The sequence below is a fragment of the Paroedura picta genome, chromosome 5 (assembly GCF_049243985.1).
Source record: "Paroedura picta isolate Pp20150507F chromosome 5, Ppicta_v3.0, whole genome shotgun sequence".
Lineage (NCBI taxonomy): Eukaryota > Metazoa > Chordata > Lepidosauria > Squamata > Gekkonidae > Paroedura > Paroedura picta.
In genome coordinates, this window is record NC_135373.1 from 38,425,843 (window position 1) to 38,439,415 (window position 13,573).

Here is a 13,573-nt window from a genome sequence, read left to right on the forward strand (position 1 = left end):
GGACATCTGGAGAGCTTGGCCATCCCTGCCATAAAGCAACTGCAATTTAATGTCCAAAACAACCATCAACAAGCATTTTACCAAAGTTTCCATGCATTGAACCTTAGACATTAAATTGCATACAAGGCACGTGCTCTTCCCTTTCCAGACTCTCATTTGAACCCTAGCTTTTCAGGTTCCAAGTTTCCTTTTCTTAGGAGAACATTTGTGAGCCTGGAAAGCGTGAAGCAATCTAGAATTGAAGAAATGGGAGAGTGGGCAGTTAAAAAGTAAAGATTTGCAACAAGGAATTCTGTAGCATGCCACACAGCCACATTCTTCCTAACTCCCAACTTCTTCCTAACTTCCCCAACTCACTTGTGGCCATGCTTTGCAAGGAAGATCTGGGTGGTTTTGACAGTTTCTGAGATCTCCTCCTTCTTGGCTGTCAGTTCCTCACTTAGAACCTGTTATGGAACAACAACAACAACAAAAAGAGCCTGTTAGGGAACAACAAGAGGGGAACTACACTGCTGAGGCTCTGAAAGAACCTCATGGGAGAAAGCTGTTAATAGATCTCAAAAGCAAGCAAGCTCCTGAGGAACTATAGGGATGGCCAGAATAAGTCTTGCAGGGTTTATCTTGTCAAAAGGATGCAAGGAGATGCCCCCCTGCCTTTCCAATGTATACCTGCTGATCCAAAATGGACTTCTCAATATCTCCCAGTTCTTTGCTGTTGGGGGTGATGCTTTTGAACCGTGCGCATTGCTTGAAACTCGAGACCCATCCCAGGAGTTCTTTTACTTTGTCCACATGCTCCTGCTTTTCCTCCTCTACCACTTTCTGTAGGGGGGAGACGGGGAAAGAAAGAAAATGAAAAAGACATGGAATATATTCATATAAAAATACAAATCAGTCTTTTCATGTACACAGCACACCCCACCCCACCCTCCCCAGGCTCCACCCACAATATCTCCAGGTATTCCCCAACCCAAAGCTGGCAACACTATCCAGGAGGGGAGAAATCACAGGGCCCCATTTACAAGACAGGTGCCACAGATTCATTTTATTAAAAATCGGAGCCTTACTTCTTCTTCTTCTAGCCGCCGGAGAGCATCACTGATGTACTTTACATGCTGTGTCGTCAAGGTGACTAGAGCTGTATAGCGTGTCCGTAAATCCATAAACTGGAAGAAAGGTGGGGAGAAGGAACCACAAGGAAAGGGACACGTTAATGCTCATAATGGACCCCCCCACACACAAATGTTGATCTTAAATACAGGAGTTCTCATTTGCCACTCCCTGTCCAAACTGATGGACAATGTAGCCAGTCCACAACCTTGGGACACAAAGATGGGTGAAAACCTACAAGGCGCAGAAAGAAGGCAGAAGGCCTGAAGGAAGTAAGGTCTGGCAAGAGACTCCAAATCAGACCACAACCTCTCAAGAAATGAGGCTCCTTCTCTGTCGACCCCAGAGAAGATGCAAACTCATCCCAAGGTCCAAACAGCAAGTAAACATGGGCCTCTTGAGCTGTTTTCCTCAGAATGCAAAACCAAATCTGTTTATTGCTCTTCAAGCAGTACCCTATATGAGATGGTCCAGCCTTAACCATCCAGTTTTTCAGGCCAGAGGAAAACAGTTCTGAGGAAAGGAAAAAGAAGGGCGCCTCATCCTTGATGCATGGAACGTGAAGGCTTGGGAAGAGGGAGGCTGATCAAAACTCAACTAACAGAAGCAGTCAGTAGGACTGCAAACTAGGCTTGTGTATCAGGGGCCGGATCCAGCCTGATTTGGCTTTGGCACCCATTAAAGTCAATGGAGCCATTGACTTTAACGAGACTTTAATGAAGAGTCTGTCCCATTGGATAGAATGGAGCAGATGGGGACGCCCTCTTTCAGAATCCCTGGAGGTGGACCCCATGGTCCAATCACTGTGAAATTTGAGCAGGATCAGGGGAGAGCCTTCCAGAGCTACCCTGAAAGTTTGGAGGTTGTAAATGACCCCCCCTAGGCCTTGGGAAAGGCAGAATCAAAGGCGCCCTTCACTTTAAAGGGCGCAGAAGCCGGACCGGGCCAGATCGGGCCCCTGGTGCACAAGCCTACTGCAGACTTTCACTGTATCAGCAGAGCAGTCAGGGCAAGGCTTTGGGCTGAGCCAGTCTTAAGCAGGTAGAGCTACACGTAACTGGCTTGCTCAATCAACTTCAGAAAGCTATTTTGGGGATTAGCCAGTGCCTGTCCCATGCAAAGAAAACACCTCCTAACATAAGCAGAAGCACCTACTTGCATGATGGAAAATTCTCATCATTTTTTTCAGCCACAGATTCACCAGTCCCAAAGAAATTCCACCTCCAGTTCTACCATAGAGAGCGCCTCTAAAGACAGTCGTCCGCAATGGTAGTCCAGAGAACAGTCTGAAGTTTATGATGCACTTTTGCTGCTAAACTAAGCCATGACTTGAATGAAAGCCATCAAGAGTGCTACACAAATGGCTCTGAGTGGAAGGCATGTAACAAACAAAACCCCTCCCTATACCATAAAGACTCCCACAACCTAATTACTAGACTTTCCAATCAGGGAGTGAAATAAAGAGCAGAACAGGGAAGTGAAGAGATCTCCACAGTGCAAAATCCTTCCAGAAACTCAGAGGTCAGTTTTCTTCATGGAGCAAAGAGGCCCTTCCAATCTCTCTCTCTCTCTCTCTCTCTCTTTCTCTCTTTTAATTGGTCTCATCCAAAAGATCCACACACACAGCGAACTGTATGGTGCTCCTTATTTACCTTGCAGGCAGCTGAGCTGGGCTGACCCCTGTAGGGATTTGAACCAGCAGTTCCAAGAAGTCTACGTATTTCAAACCCCTGATGCTTAGAGCTTAGAGCCTCTGTGGCTGATGGAAAAGACAGTGAGTGAGGAAACTTTTACACACTGGTCCAGTGACAAGCATGAGCGCATGTCTAAAGAGAGGCAACTTGTCTAAGGCAGCCTTTCTCAACTTTTTACTACCATTCAGAAACCCTTGGAACATTCTTCAAGAAACCCCAGAAGAGATGTCCTCAGGCCACACCTTCCTGCCACACCCCCAGAAGTCACATGTCACCAGAACTGACATTATCCAAACACTCCTACTGGATGTGACATCATCAGGCCACTCCCACAACACAGGAAGTGACAGCACATATATTTTCAGATGATTTGTGAAGAGAACCATACCTGCACTGTGGACTGACTACTGGTTTATAAAGTTGTATATCACCCAATATATTTTATTTTATTTTTTAATTAAAACAAACTTAACTCCCACCCAATCAGTGAAACCCTTCCAGGGCCATTGTGAAACTCCAGAATTTCAGGAAACCTTAGTTGAGAAAGCCTGGTCTAAGGAATTGAACATTTCCCCTTGTCTCCCCCACCCCAATCATGCCCAAAAGGCAAGGGCTATGTAGACAGGAAAAAGGTAGTTTTCAAACTGGCCATTGCCAGCTTGAAAACTACCTTTTTCCTGTCTACACATTTTGGGCTGACGGGTCGTCTCTGCTTCTATGAAAATGCAAGGGCTGGCAGGGGCCTTCTCACCTCCTGTGTGATGGCATCCGAGGAGGAAAGGACACGCCGGCGTTTCACAGGAGACTTCTGCTGTGACTCCACAAAAGCACGGTATGTCATAAGCTGCAGCTCATACTCCTGGGAATACAGAGGTGACAACAAATATTCAGTTCCATAGGATGGGAATTAGAAATGATGTGTTTCACTAACTTCTCAGGAAGGGGGAAAAGAAATTAAATAAAAACATGCAGTGGGCCTCCCAGTGCACACATCTGCAGTCTCCCCAAAAAGGTCCATTTTGATCAGTTCCATCCATCCATCTCGGGAAGGTTTTGCCACAGGTGGCCTGCCTGCAAAGAGCCTCCGTCTGAATTCTTGTTGTTTCGGTCATTTACGTAGCCAACACTTGCTTATAAAGTAGTGATGTGAGACATATCCACAATATGGTGGCAGGTACACTCGTGCCGGGTCCTACTTTTTAATATTTTTCTAGTCATAATAAAGGGAGATGCTGGAATAAGATTGGCAAGTTGGAGGGGAGAATGTATCACCACATTCCTTGAGGTGTAGAAATCTCCAAGCTTCCGCGAGTTGTAAATTATCTACAGCCCCCCCCCCTCCCCGGAAGATTTGGGTGTCAATTCAGAAGTCATCTGCCCTGAACTCTTCTAATCTAGCATCCATTAAAACGTTCACCCACAATTAAGACCAACAGCAGAGTTCTCCATGATTGCCATAAACATACTATAAGATCAACGTGTCACTGATGAATCCGTGAACAGAAATACAGGTACATTCGTGATCACGGACAATAATTCTCTTCTTTATTCCTCACATCAGCCACTCTTCATTTTGTTGCCATATTTGATGCTGAATACGGACTACCCAGTTTCATTTTTCTCAATGTCTCTCATCAGCTTGTATGCAGATATCCTGCAGCATATCAAATGCTTTCTTTTGAAAGTCATACAGCATTTTTTAAAATTGCCTTTCACTGGGAGAGCTCAAGCCTTTAATTAGAACACTTTCACACAGCCCAATATCACAATGGCTCACAGGACAAAACATTCACATTCACGAGTAAAAAAATAACACCAGAAGAGGAGTAGCTCTGTCGATTCTTCTGAGCAAACCATTGAAATTCAATCTTTCTTGTCTATTTACCACAAGCGTTTTTCCTCTCCACAGAGTTTTAAAATTTTCCTCCTTTACCTTTAACCAGTGCCAACACATTTTGCAGCACAACGACTTTTGCCTAGAGACGGACAGGAGTGTTTTGGAGCTGGCTTCAGGTACCAACCCTTTCCTTTGAACTACTGGGCCTGTCTCCCACTCCCTGAATTTCACTGCACCAAACAGGCTACACCAGACACATTCTATAACAGGGACGTTGCGTTACCTTGACAGCCGCTGAGTATTGCTGAGAGAGTTTCTGACACTGGTCCAGTTTTGTTTGATTGCCCTCTATTTCAGCAAACAGGGCCTGCAATTCAAAACAAAAGCACCATCAAAAAACAGCATCCCCAGAAAGGACAATTCAGTCATTGGTTCATTCCTTTCCGCCATGTGGCAACTTCTACACGAATCCCATGTTCATGTTGCCAACAAGAACATTATTACAATCCTTGTTTTATCTCAGAGAAAGATAAATCTTTCCTCCTAAATACTTTTGGTCTTAAGACCCCAGGAGGAACTCTGTTGAACATCGCCACAAAGGTCTTCAAGCAGCAGATGGACTTCTTATGGATGCTTTAGGTCAGTGTTTCTCAACCTTCCCAATGCTGCAATCTTTTAATACAGTTCCCCATGTTGTGGTGACCCCCAACCATAAAAGTATGCAAGGGTTCTTTCACAGAAATTAAACCCAAACTGACCAATGGGGTGAAGATCCATTGTTCATGATTGTATATAAATTGGTTTTTTGCCGAGTTTCTCAGTTCAGTTCCGCCTCTTGTCCCACCATGCTGATCTTGCTCTTTTCCGCTGCTCCAGACAGACAAACGCTCTATCTCAATCTACCCCACAAGGCTGTTGTGTAGATGGCGCCCCCCCCCCCCCCCGGCCAAGCTGCTTGCCCTGTTGTGACCCCTGTGAAAGGGTTATTTGACCCCCTAAAGGAGTCCCGACCCTCAGGTTTAAAACCACTGCTTTAGGTTGATCCTGCATTGAGCAGGGAACTGGATGGACTAGATGGCCTATATGGCCCCTCCCAACTCTACGGATCCATGATTCTCTCGCCTCCCAAACCAGGTTCATGTTCCCTTTAGCGGGCCTTTTTTCTCTAGACCCAAATGCCCCAAATTCTTTGTCTAATGAGGAAAGTGCTCCAACCCCCTGACGATTTTTGGTGCACTTTTTTGCCATTTTTCTACTCAGCCATCTCTTTTAAGTGGAGCAGCAAGGACTAGATATGGTATCTCAAATGTAATTGCATCACCATTATCATCGTATGCCATCAAGTCCCAACTAACTCATGGCGATCTCAGGTTCATGGAGTTTTCAAGGCAAGAGAGGAGCAGAGGTGATTTGCTTTTGCCTGTCTCTACAGAGCAACCCCAGGCTTCCATTCAAGTACCGACCATGGCCGACCTTGCGTAGCTTTCAAGTTCTGAAGAGACCAGGCTACCCAGGGCTATTCAGGTTGCATGTGTCTCTGGTGTGCCCTAACTTCCCAGGACTTGCCCAGATGTTCCAACAGGGATTAAGGGAAATTGGGTAATAACCTACTAAGCTTTTATCCTTTTCCAAGCACAACACTTTTGCATCTCAAAACTTTGTTCTACCATTACCATTCCAGTAATTAAAAAGCCTAACCCAGAGCTACACCCTGTCGCTTCCTTGAGGTTTCTCTTTGCATCCCTAGGTCAAGCCTACCATTTGTTGGCTCAGCTGCTCAGAGAGGACCCTGCTGTCTTCTGCTTGTCCAGGCTTCATCCGTTCCTGCTGGGCTGTGGTCTCCTCGATCCACTGGATGAGGGCCCCATGGCAGCTCCGGTAAGTGCTCAGCACCTCCTCAATGCTCTCCAGCTCTAATTGCCTGTTAGAAGAAGAAGAGTTGTTTTTCATATCTCACCCTGTGCGGGAGGTGGGGCTGAGGGAGCTCTAGGGGAACAGCTCTAACAGGATTGTGACTAGGTCAAGGTCATCCAGCTGGCTACATACGGACGAACAGGGAATCAAACCTGGCTCGGCAGATTAGAGGCCACTGCTCTTAACCACTACACCAAGCTGGCTCCAAGACGCAAGGAAATTAATTCCTCTGACCTGAAAATGTTAAGCTCTTTCATCAGAGTAACAAGCATGAGTTGCATCTACAAGCACAAACCAAGTCTGGTAGAATTCGGTGATGTTTGACACTGAGAACATCATCCTATTTTAGAGAACCCAACCTGGATTTTTCACAGTCTTAGTATCAGCCACTGACACTTGCAAATGCAAGGGTGAGCAAGGGACTCTTTAACCCACTGCTCCCCAGTATAAGCAGCAGTAGAAACTTTAGCAGGCATTCACTTCCCTGCATGAGTTTTTCCCAAGCTTCTACTGCTGCATATGTTCTACCATACAGCAGAGAAGGAAGGCTTTTTGGCCACAGAATTATTAAAGTCCACCAAGCTATTGGATGACTGGGCAATCTTTTGGACATATGAAGAAGCAGTTGTGAAATAGGAAATATCTGGAATTCCTGTTGTGTCCTGCAAGTTATCTGCAAGTTTAAGAATACTGTCAACTTTCTGCAAGTCTGCCATGCAATAATTGCAAGTTTGTCAAAGCCAGCAAGTTTGTCAAAGACAGTGTAAGCTGGGCATGGTGCCATGTTGTGAGACACTGCCAGAAAAGAAAAGGCTTTTAAAAATCATGGATTGTTGTACGTTTTCATGAATAATCCTTGAATTGTTCCATGAATTGCTCCTTTCTTTTCTTTCTATTTCTTTCTCGCTAGAAATATTTTGGTTTCTTCCAGCAATTGACCCAATGACAGGGCAGCCTGGAAGATCCTGCAGTCACATTGTAACTCCTTCTGCCCTTCAGCTGGCTGAAGAACTCCATCAGAAACCACCCATTGCTCCCCTCTGCTAGCCAATGCAAAGGAATTACATGAGAGCCCTTTTCTCAGCAAGGGGACAAAGGAAGGGGACTCTGAAGGTGCTAACTTAAGCACAATACTACTATTACCATCTGGAAACGTTGGAAGATTCAGTACTCTCTTCCTCCTCAGATTTAAGGTGGGCAAAATTGATCATGCAATATGCAGGGAAGAAGCCACCCGTGGGAGGCAGGTACAGCTGCCTCCTCCCAAATTTCTAGGCTGTTAGTGAGGAAGCAGCTCCCAAGGGGTGGCAACCCTCACCGAGTCTCGAGCTGCGTGCTGGCCCTCTGCCAGCGATCCCACAGCTGTGCGCCTTTCTCTTGGTAGCGTTCCACATCAGGGCTGCGCTCCTGCTTCAGGGAGAACAGCCGATCGGCAACCACTTTGGCTCTTGCTAAGTCGTCCTCCAGCATCGCAAAGATGTTGTTCTTCTCGTTCATCTCACTGATCCATTGCTTTAGCAGAAAAAGGAAAGAAAGGAAACATTTAGATTTAGACCACTGGACCCATGGCACATCACTAAGTCACACACACAATATCTTTATTGGTATAAAGGAGGTTAGGAGGAAGATAAGCAGAGATAGACAAAATATGTCACTCGGTTTGAATTTAAAAACTGAAGACAGAAATTCAGCCATCATAAAAGTGACATCGGCATCATCACTCAATAAAAACTGGCAGATCAGGTCTATTGAATGATTTCTCCATTTCAGTATAAGAGGCATAACATGGACGCTGGACAATAAACAAGGGACGATCCAGTAAAATATGTTGAGTAGTGTCAGGAGTATTTGATTCGCAAGGGCATGGTCTATTTTTGAAAGGAATCTTGGCAAATCCTTGTAATACTTTGGATGGAAAGGAGTTGAGCCGAGCAAGCGAAAACGCTCTGCAATAAATGGGATTTGCCAAGTTATAGAAATATAAGCCACTAAGTCTTTGCCCCTAGCTGTGATGCTATGGAACATCCACAGAAGTACTGACTATCAAATGGAAAAGTTTAGGGACAGAAAGTGGACGCAGCACAGTTCCTATGAGGGATGCAAAGGGTCTTAGAACAGCTCACAGCCTAGAAACAGCTTATGCTATTTACTGTTAGTAGAAGCAGGTGCATGGAATACACACACACACACATGGCAATGCAAAGCTTCACTTGCTTACTGGCTCAGAGCAAACCACCCCACATGCTCCCTATTGCAGCAGTGAAATGCAGCCTGGCTGCCAAAAAAGCCAGCCCCAGGTATGAATAAGCAAGAGGAGGCATGGCCTGCTGGATCCAGCCGTTTCTGATGCTATTCACTCAGCAGCAGGAATTGGCAGCCGAGAGTGACAAAGAGTGATCCGGCTGGTGGGCAGAACCTTGTAGGTCAGCATGAGACTCCCAGCAAGCCTCAAGTGATGCAGCTCTGCTTCCAGGCCACTCACCTGTAAGGCAGCTCGGTGAGACCTTACGGTGGCCAGATCCACAGGCACGGCCTCCTCTTGACTCAGTTTGACCTCATACCCCTTCACCAGGGATTCTGCTCCTTGTGTGTTCCGGATGATGACATCCACAGTTTTTAACCTATCGAACGGAAAGGGTGAGGAGGGATGGACCAGATGCAATGGGATGACATTAATGCAAAAAAGTTCCTGACAGTTAGAGCAGTTTCTCAGTGGAACAGGCTTCCTCGGGAGGTGGTGGGTTCTCCATCTTTGGAGATTTTTAAACAGAGGCTGGATAGCCATCTGATGGAGAGGCTGATTCTGTGAAGGCTTAAGGGGGTGGCAGGTTACAGTGGATAACAATAGTGATGTGAGTGCCCTGCATAGTGCAGGGGATTGGACTAGATGACCCAGGAGGTCCCTTCCAACTCTATGATTCTAGGTTGCTTACTGAAACCACAGCAGGCATTCTCTGTCTGCAGGAGTTTGATGTTCGGGACAAGTTCAGCAGAGAACCTCAAAGTGCCACGCCCATCCACTCCTCCCCTTCCTCAAAGACTAAGGATGGACAAACAGTCTGGCCTAGAGTCACCAAGTAAGCATCAGGACAGAATGGGGTCTTGCAGTCTAAAGTTGACAACTTGTGCTGCTAACTTCCAAGCAGGGCCTTGATATGACCTGGAATTACAACTGATCTCCAGATGACAGAGATCAAGTCCACTGAAGAAAATAGGTGCTTTGGAAGCAGGACTCTATGGCATTATACCTTGGCGAAGCCTTGCCCTTCCCCAAGCTCCATGCCCCCCTCCCCCAAATCTCAAGGAATTTCCCTTCCTGGAGCTGGCAACCTTTTCAACACCAGCTCACAAATGCCCCTCTTTTGGTTTGTGAGCAAAAGAACCCACTTGTCCAGGTAGACGGATGAGAGCCCATAGACGTGGTCCATCTTTTCCACCAGCAGGTTAAGTTCAGAGCGAAGATGAGGGGCGCTGGAGCCTGTTGGAGATTTGTGCAGGAAAATGTTGCATCTTTCAGAAAGCTGTTCCACGTCTGCCTTCAGCTGATTTAAATCCTCCTTCAGTCGCTGTGAAGAGAACGCAACAACCAACGGGAGTCTTGTGGCCGCTCAGAAGACCCACATTTTTTTAAAAAATTTCAGCAGAAGCTTTTAGAAATCCCAATCCCGCTTCTTGAGATGCAGAAACACTCACCTCCTGCTCGGCGATGCGGAAGGTGTTCTCCTGCAAAGCGTCTCCATCTGTTCTGGTGCTGCTCGGGGTCCGGATGGTCCCCACCAGCCGCTGCTCACATTCCTCCAGGTGAATGCGGATGTTCTTCAGCTCAGAGAGGTAGGTCCGAGCAGCCGTCTCATCTTTGTCCTCTGCTCTCAATAAAAGCGGACCCAATAAGGGAGAAGAAGAGAGGAAGCTAGACCCACAGAGGTCTGACACACCACATCTGAAATACTGCCGTTTTGTAAGCTGTGGGGCAGAGCACTGGCTTCAGCCCTCACATCTTGGAACACGCGTGAACACATGAAGCGGCCTTGTACCGACTCAGCCCACTGATCCTCCAAGATCTACTCAGACTGGCAGAGGCTCAGACAGAGGTCTTTCACATGACCTACAGGAGCCCTTCTCAACGAGGGCCATATGGCCCCTGGGGGGCCCTGGCACACTTGAAGGGGTCCACAGACTGCAAAATGTGCAAGGGGAGCCCAAAGAATTTATGGGGGAAGCTACTGAACCAATTAAATACTTTTCTTGCCATGTTGTTAATTGCTAGAAAGTTTGACCATTGTCAACGGAATGAAAAAGAAATTATGTAATCCATTCAGTTAATGCAGTCATGGAAAAAATGAACACACAGGGTTCTCTTGGTCGAATGTTCTAGAAATCTGTCTGGTGTGTGTATATATAAGACAAGAAGTCGAGTATAGTTATTTCATTCTTATCTTAGGCCTTTCTTACCCTACCTCATTGCGCAAGCAGCCAGCCTAATGCAAGGGGCCCTGACCCACAAAAGCTTGAGAATGGCTGACCTACAGTGCAAGCCTTTTAACTGGAGAGACTGAGAATTGAATTTGGGGCTTTCTGCATGCCAAGCAGAGGCTCTTCCACTGAGCCACAACCTCTCCCCATCTCTACTGACAGGACTTCTGGCAGCGAGAGATGAATTTCTCTTTGCTGGAAAACCTGGAAAGAAACTGCTGTCAGAGAAGGAAGAATTGGGCCATATAGACCAGAGATCTGATTCTGGCTAAGAGAATATTGTGCCTTACATAGTTTGGCATGAAAGTTCATGTCAAAATTCACTCTCTTAAACTGAAGGGTTTAAAAAAAATACTATGAAGAATCATAAACTTAAAGAGGAAAGTGGCAGCATCCACATCCCATAGAGCAGGGGTAGTCAAACTGCGGCCCTCCAGATGTCCATGGACTACAATTCACAGAAGCCCCTGCCAGTGAATGCTGGCAGGGGCTTCTGGGAATTGTAGTCCATGGACATCTGGAGGGCTGCAGTTTGACTACTCCTGCCATAGAGAGACTCCCTTATCAGCACTGTGTGACACTGGCAGCTTGGTATAGTGGTTAAGAGTGGCAGCTTCTCATCTGGTGAGCTGGATGTGATCCCCAGCTCCCCAACTTGCAGCCAGCTGGGTGACCTTGGGCTCACCACAGCCCTGATAGTGCTGCTCTGATCGAGCAGCCCCACCTCCCTCACAGGCCGTCTGTTGTGGGGAGAGGAAAGGGAAGGCGATTATAAGGCGCTTTGAGACTTCTCTGGGCAGTGAAAAGTGAACCAGCTCTTCTTCTACTTCTACTTTTTTTTTTGTCCCTACAGCAAACCTTTTATCACATCTTAATTAAAGTATCACAAGCAACACCAGGGGCGGGTTCCAACCGATGCGGGGAGCAGATTGAGCCTTCCTGACCCAGAGAATCTCTCTCATTTTAATCTGGTTCCAAGAGGCTCACCGTTTTCCATTGACTGGAGGAGCTGCTGGAACCGTTCCTTGCACGCCTCCACTTCTTCCTCCAGGTGCAGCCGGTCCGTCACGGAGAAGAGCTCTGAATCCCGGCTGTCCTCCAAGAAGTCCGTGTAGTGCACCTGCAGGTTCCTCATGGTTTGGTGGCACTCTCCCAGGGGCAAGGCCCTGAGCTGGGGGCAGGGGGGGGACACAGAGGTCTTGATTATTCCAATGCAAGGTGCAGATGCAACCTATAACTAGCAGTTTGGTAGCAGCTTGAAAGGGGGAGCAGAAACCGGTTAAAGTCCCGCAGGACCTTCATCTTGGGAGGCAGCACATTCCACTAGGCCAGGGCCAGAGCCATTATTTCATTTATACACCACCTTATCCTTACAACAACCCTGTGAGGTGGGCTAGGCTGAGAGTGTGTGAGTGGCCCAAGGTCACCCAGCGAGCTTTCATGGCAGAGAATTTGAACCCAATTATCCCAGATCCTAATCCAACACGCTAACTGCAACTGAGGGTGATATTTAGTTTCCTGCCCCAGTAGCATAGGGAAATATCTGTTTGAGGGGAGGCAGATAAGGAATCGGCCTGCCTTGTCTGGTGATATCTCGGAGAAAGAGAATGGGCACCAGATTAGTGTAGTAGCTGAGAGAGGTGGTCTCATCTGGAGAGACGGGTTTGGTTTGCCACTCCTCCACATGCAGCCAGCTGGGTGATCTTGGGTTAGTCGCAGTCCTGATAGAGCTGTTCTCACACAGCAGTTCTGTCAGCCCTGCCTACCTCAGTGTGTCTGAGGAAGGGATTGTAAGCCACTGTGTGACTTGTGTGAAAAGTGGGTTATAAAAACCAACTCTTCTTCTAAAAGGGACAGAACTCTCATTAAAACAAGCAGAGACAAGAGAGGCTGTGAACCTGCAACTGGTTAACCTCTCTGGCTCCTGAACAGACAGGGAAAACGGGGGTCCCCAAAGGGGGTTACCATTACCTTCTCTACATTCCAGCTCTGCACCAGAGAGATGGCCTTCCGCAGATAGTTCCAGGAAACAAGGCTCTTCATGTTGACGTGGAGCTGGTGCCAAAGGGCCATCACCTTCTGATATAGCTGTTCCACTCTACAGAAGGACGACAGAGCAAAACTGGGCCTCACTGAGGGAGCTGGACAATCTGGCAGGCATTCAGCTCCTTGGGTATGATCCCTCATGTCTGGTGAGGTACCTTACTGCCAATATGGACCTCGAAGGATACATTGATCTGACAATTCATGGTAGTATCTTACATCACAAAGAGTTCCAAAATAGAGAAAAAGTAAAGCAACAGTGTACCATTTTAAGAAACAGGCCCCATTATCACTCTAAACTTTACAAAGTTTCATTGCTGGGGTAAGAAGGCGGCAGGGACAAAATGAAGGATGTTGCAGCTATTTCAGCACACATGAAGAACAGGGTACTTCATGAGGAAAAAACAATTCTTAGGATTCAACACGGTCTTTGTAAGTTTTTAGAAGGCGCTGCAAGGCTGTCTTACTTGAGAGGGCTTTTCATAGCTGTGGTGTTTTTTGT

The 13,573-nt window shown here is 46.9% G+C and overlaps 1 protein-coding gene across 24 annotated transcripts in view; it reads right to left on the bottom strand.

Moving 5' to 3' along the window:
• MACF1 (microtubule actin crosslinking factor 1) overlaps nt 1–13,573 on the bottom strand; it is a 350,067-nt gene that overhangs the window by 160,283 nt on the left and 176,211 nt on the right. For all 24 annotated transcript variants that reach the window (XM_077337346.1, XM_077337347.1, XM_077337345.1 and 21 more), the window contains 12 exons: nt 13,000–13,126; nt 12,016–12,199; nt 10,249–10,418; nt 9,943–10,121; nt 9,038–9,176; nt 7,874–8,067; nt 6,400–6,562; nt 4,925–5,008; nt 3,556–3,663; nt 1,068–1,166; nt 670–822; nt 358–446 (listed from right to left, as the gene is read on the bottom strand). In XM_077337346.1, coding sequence (XP_077193461.1) covers nt 358–446; nt 670–822; nt 1,068–1,166; nt 3,556–3,663; nt 4,925–5,008; nt 6,400–6,562; nt 7,874–8,067; nt 9,038–9,176; nt 9,943–10,121; nt 10,249–10,418; nt 12,016–12,199; nt 13,000–13,126 — 1,689 coding nt within the window. The remainder of the gene's footprint in view (nt 1–357; nt 447–669; nt 823–1,067; nt 1,167–3,555; nt 3,664–4,924; nt 5,009–6,399; nt 6,563–7,873; nt 8,068–9,037; nt 9,177–9,942; nt 10,122–10,248; nt 10,419–12,015; nt 12,200–12,999; nt 13,127–13,573) is intronic.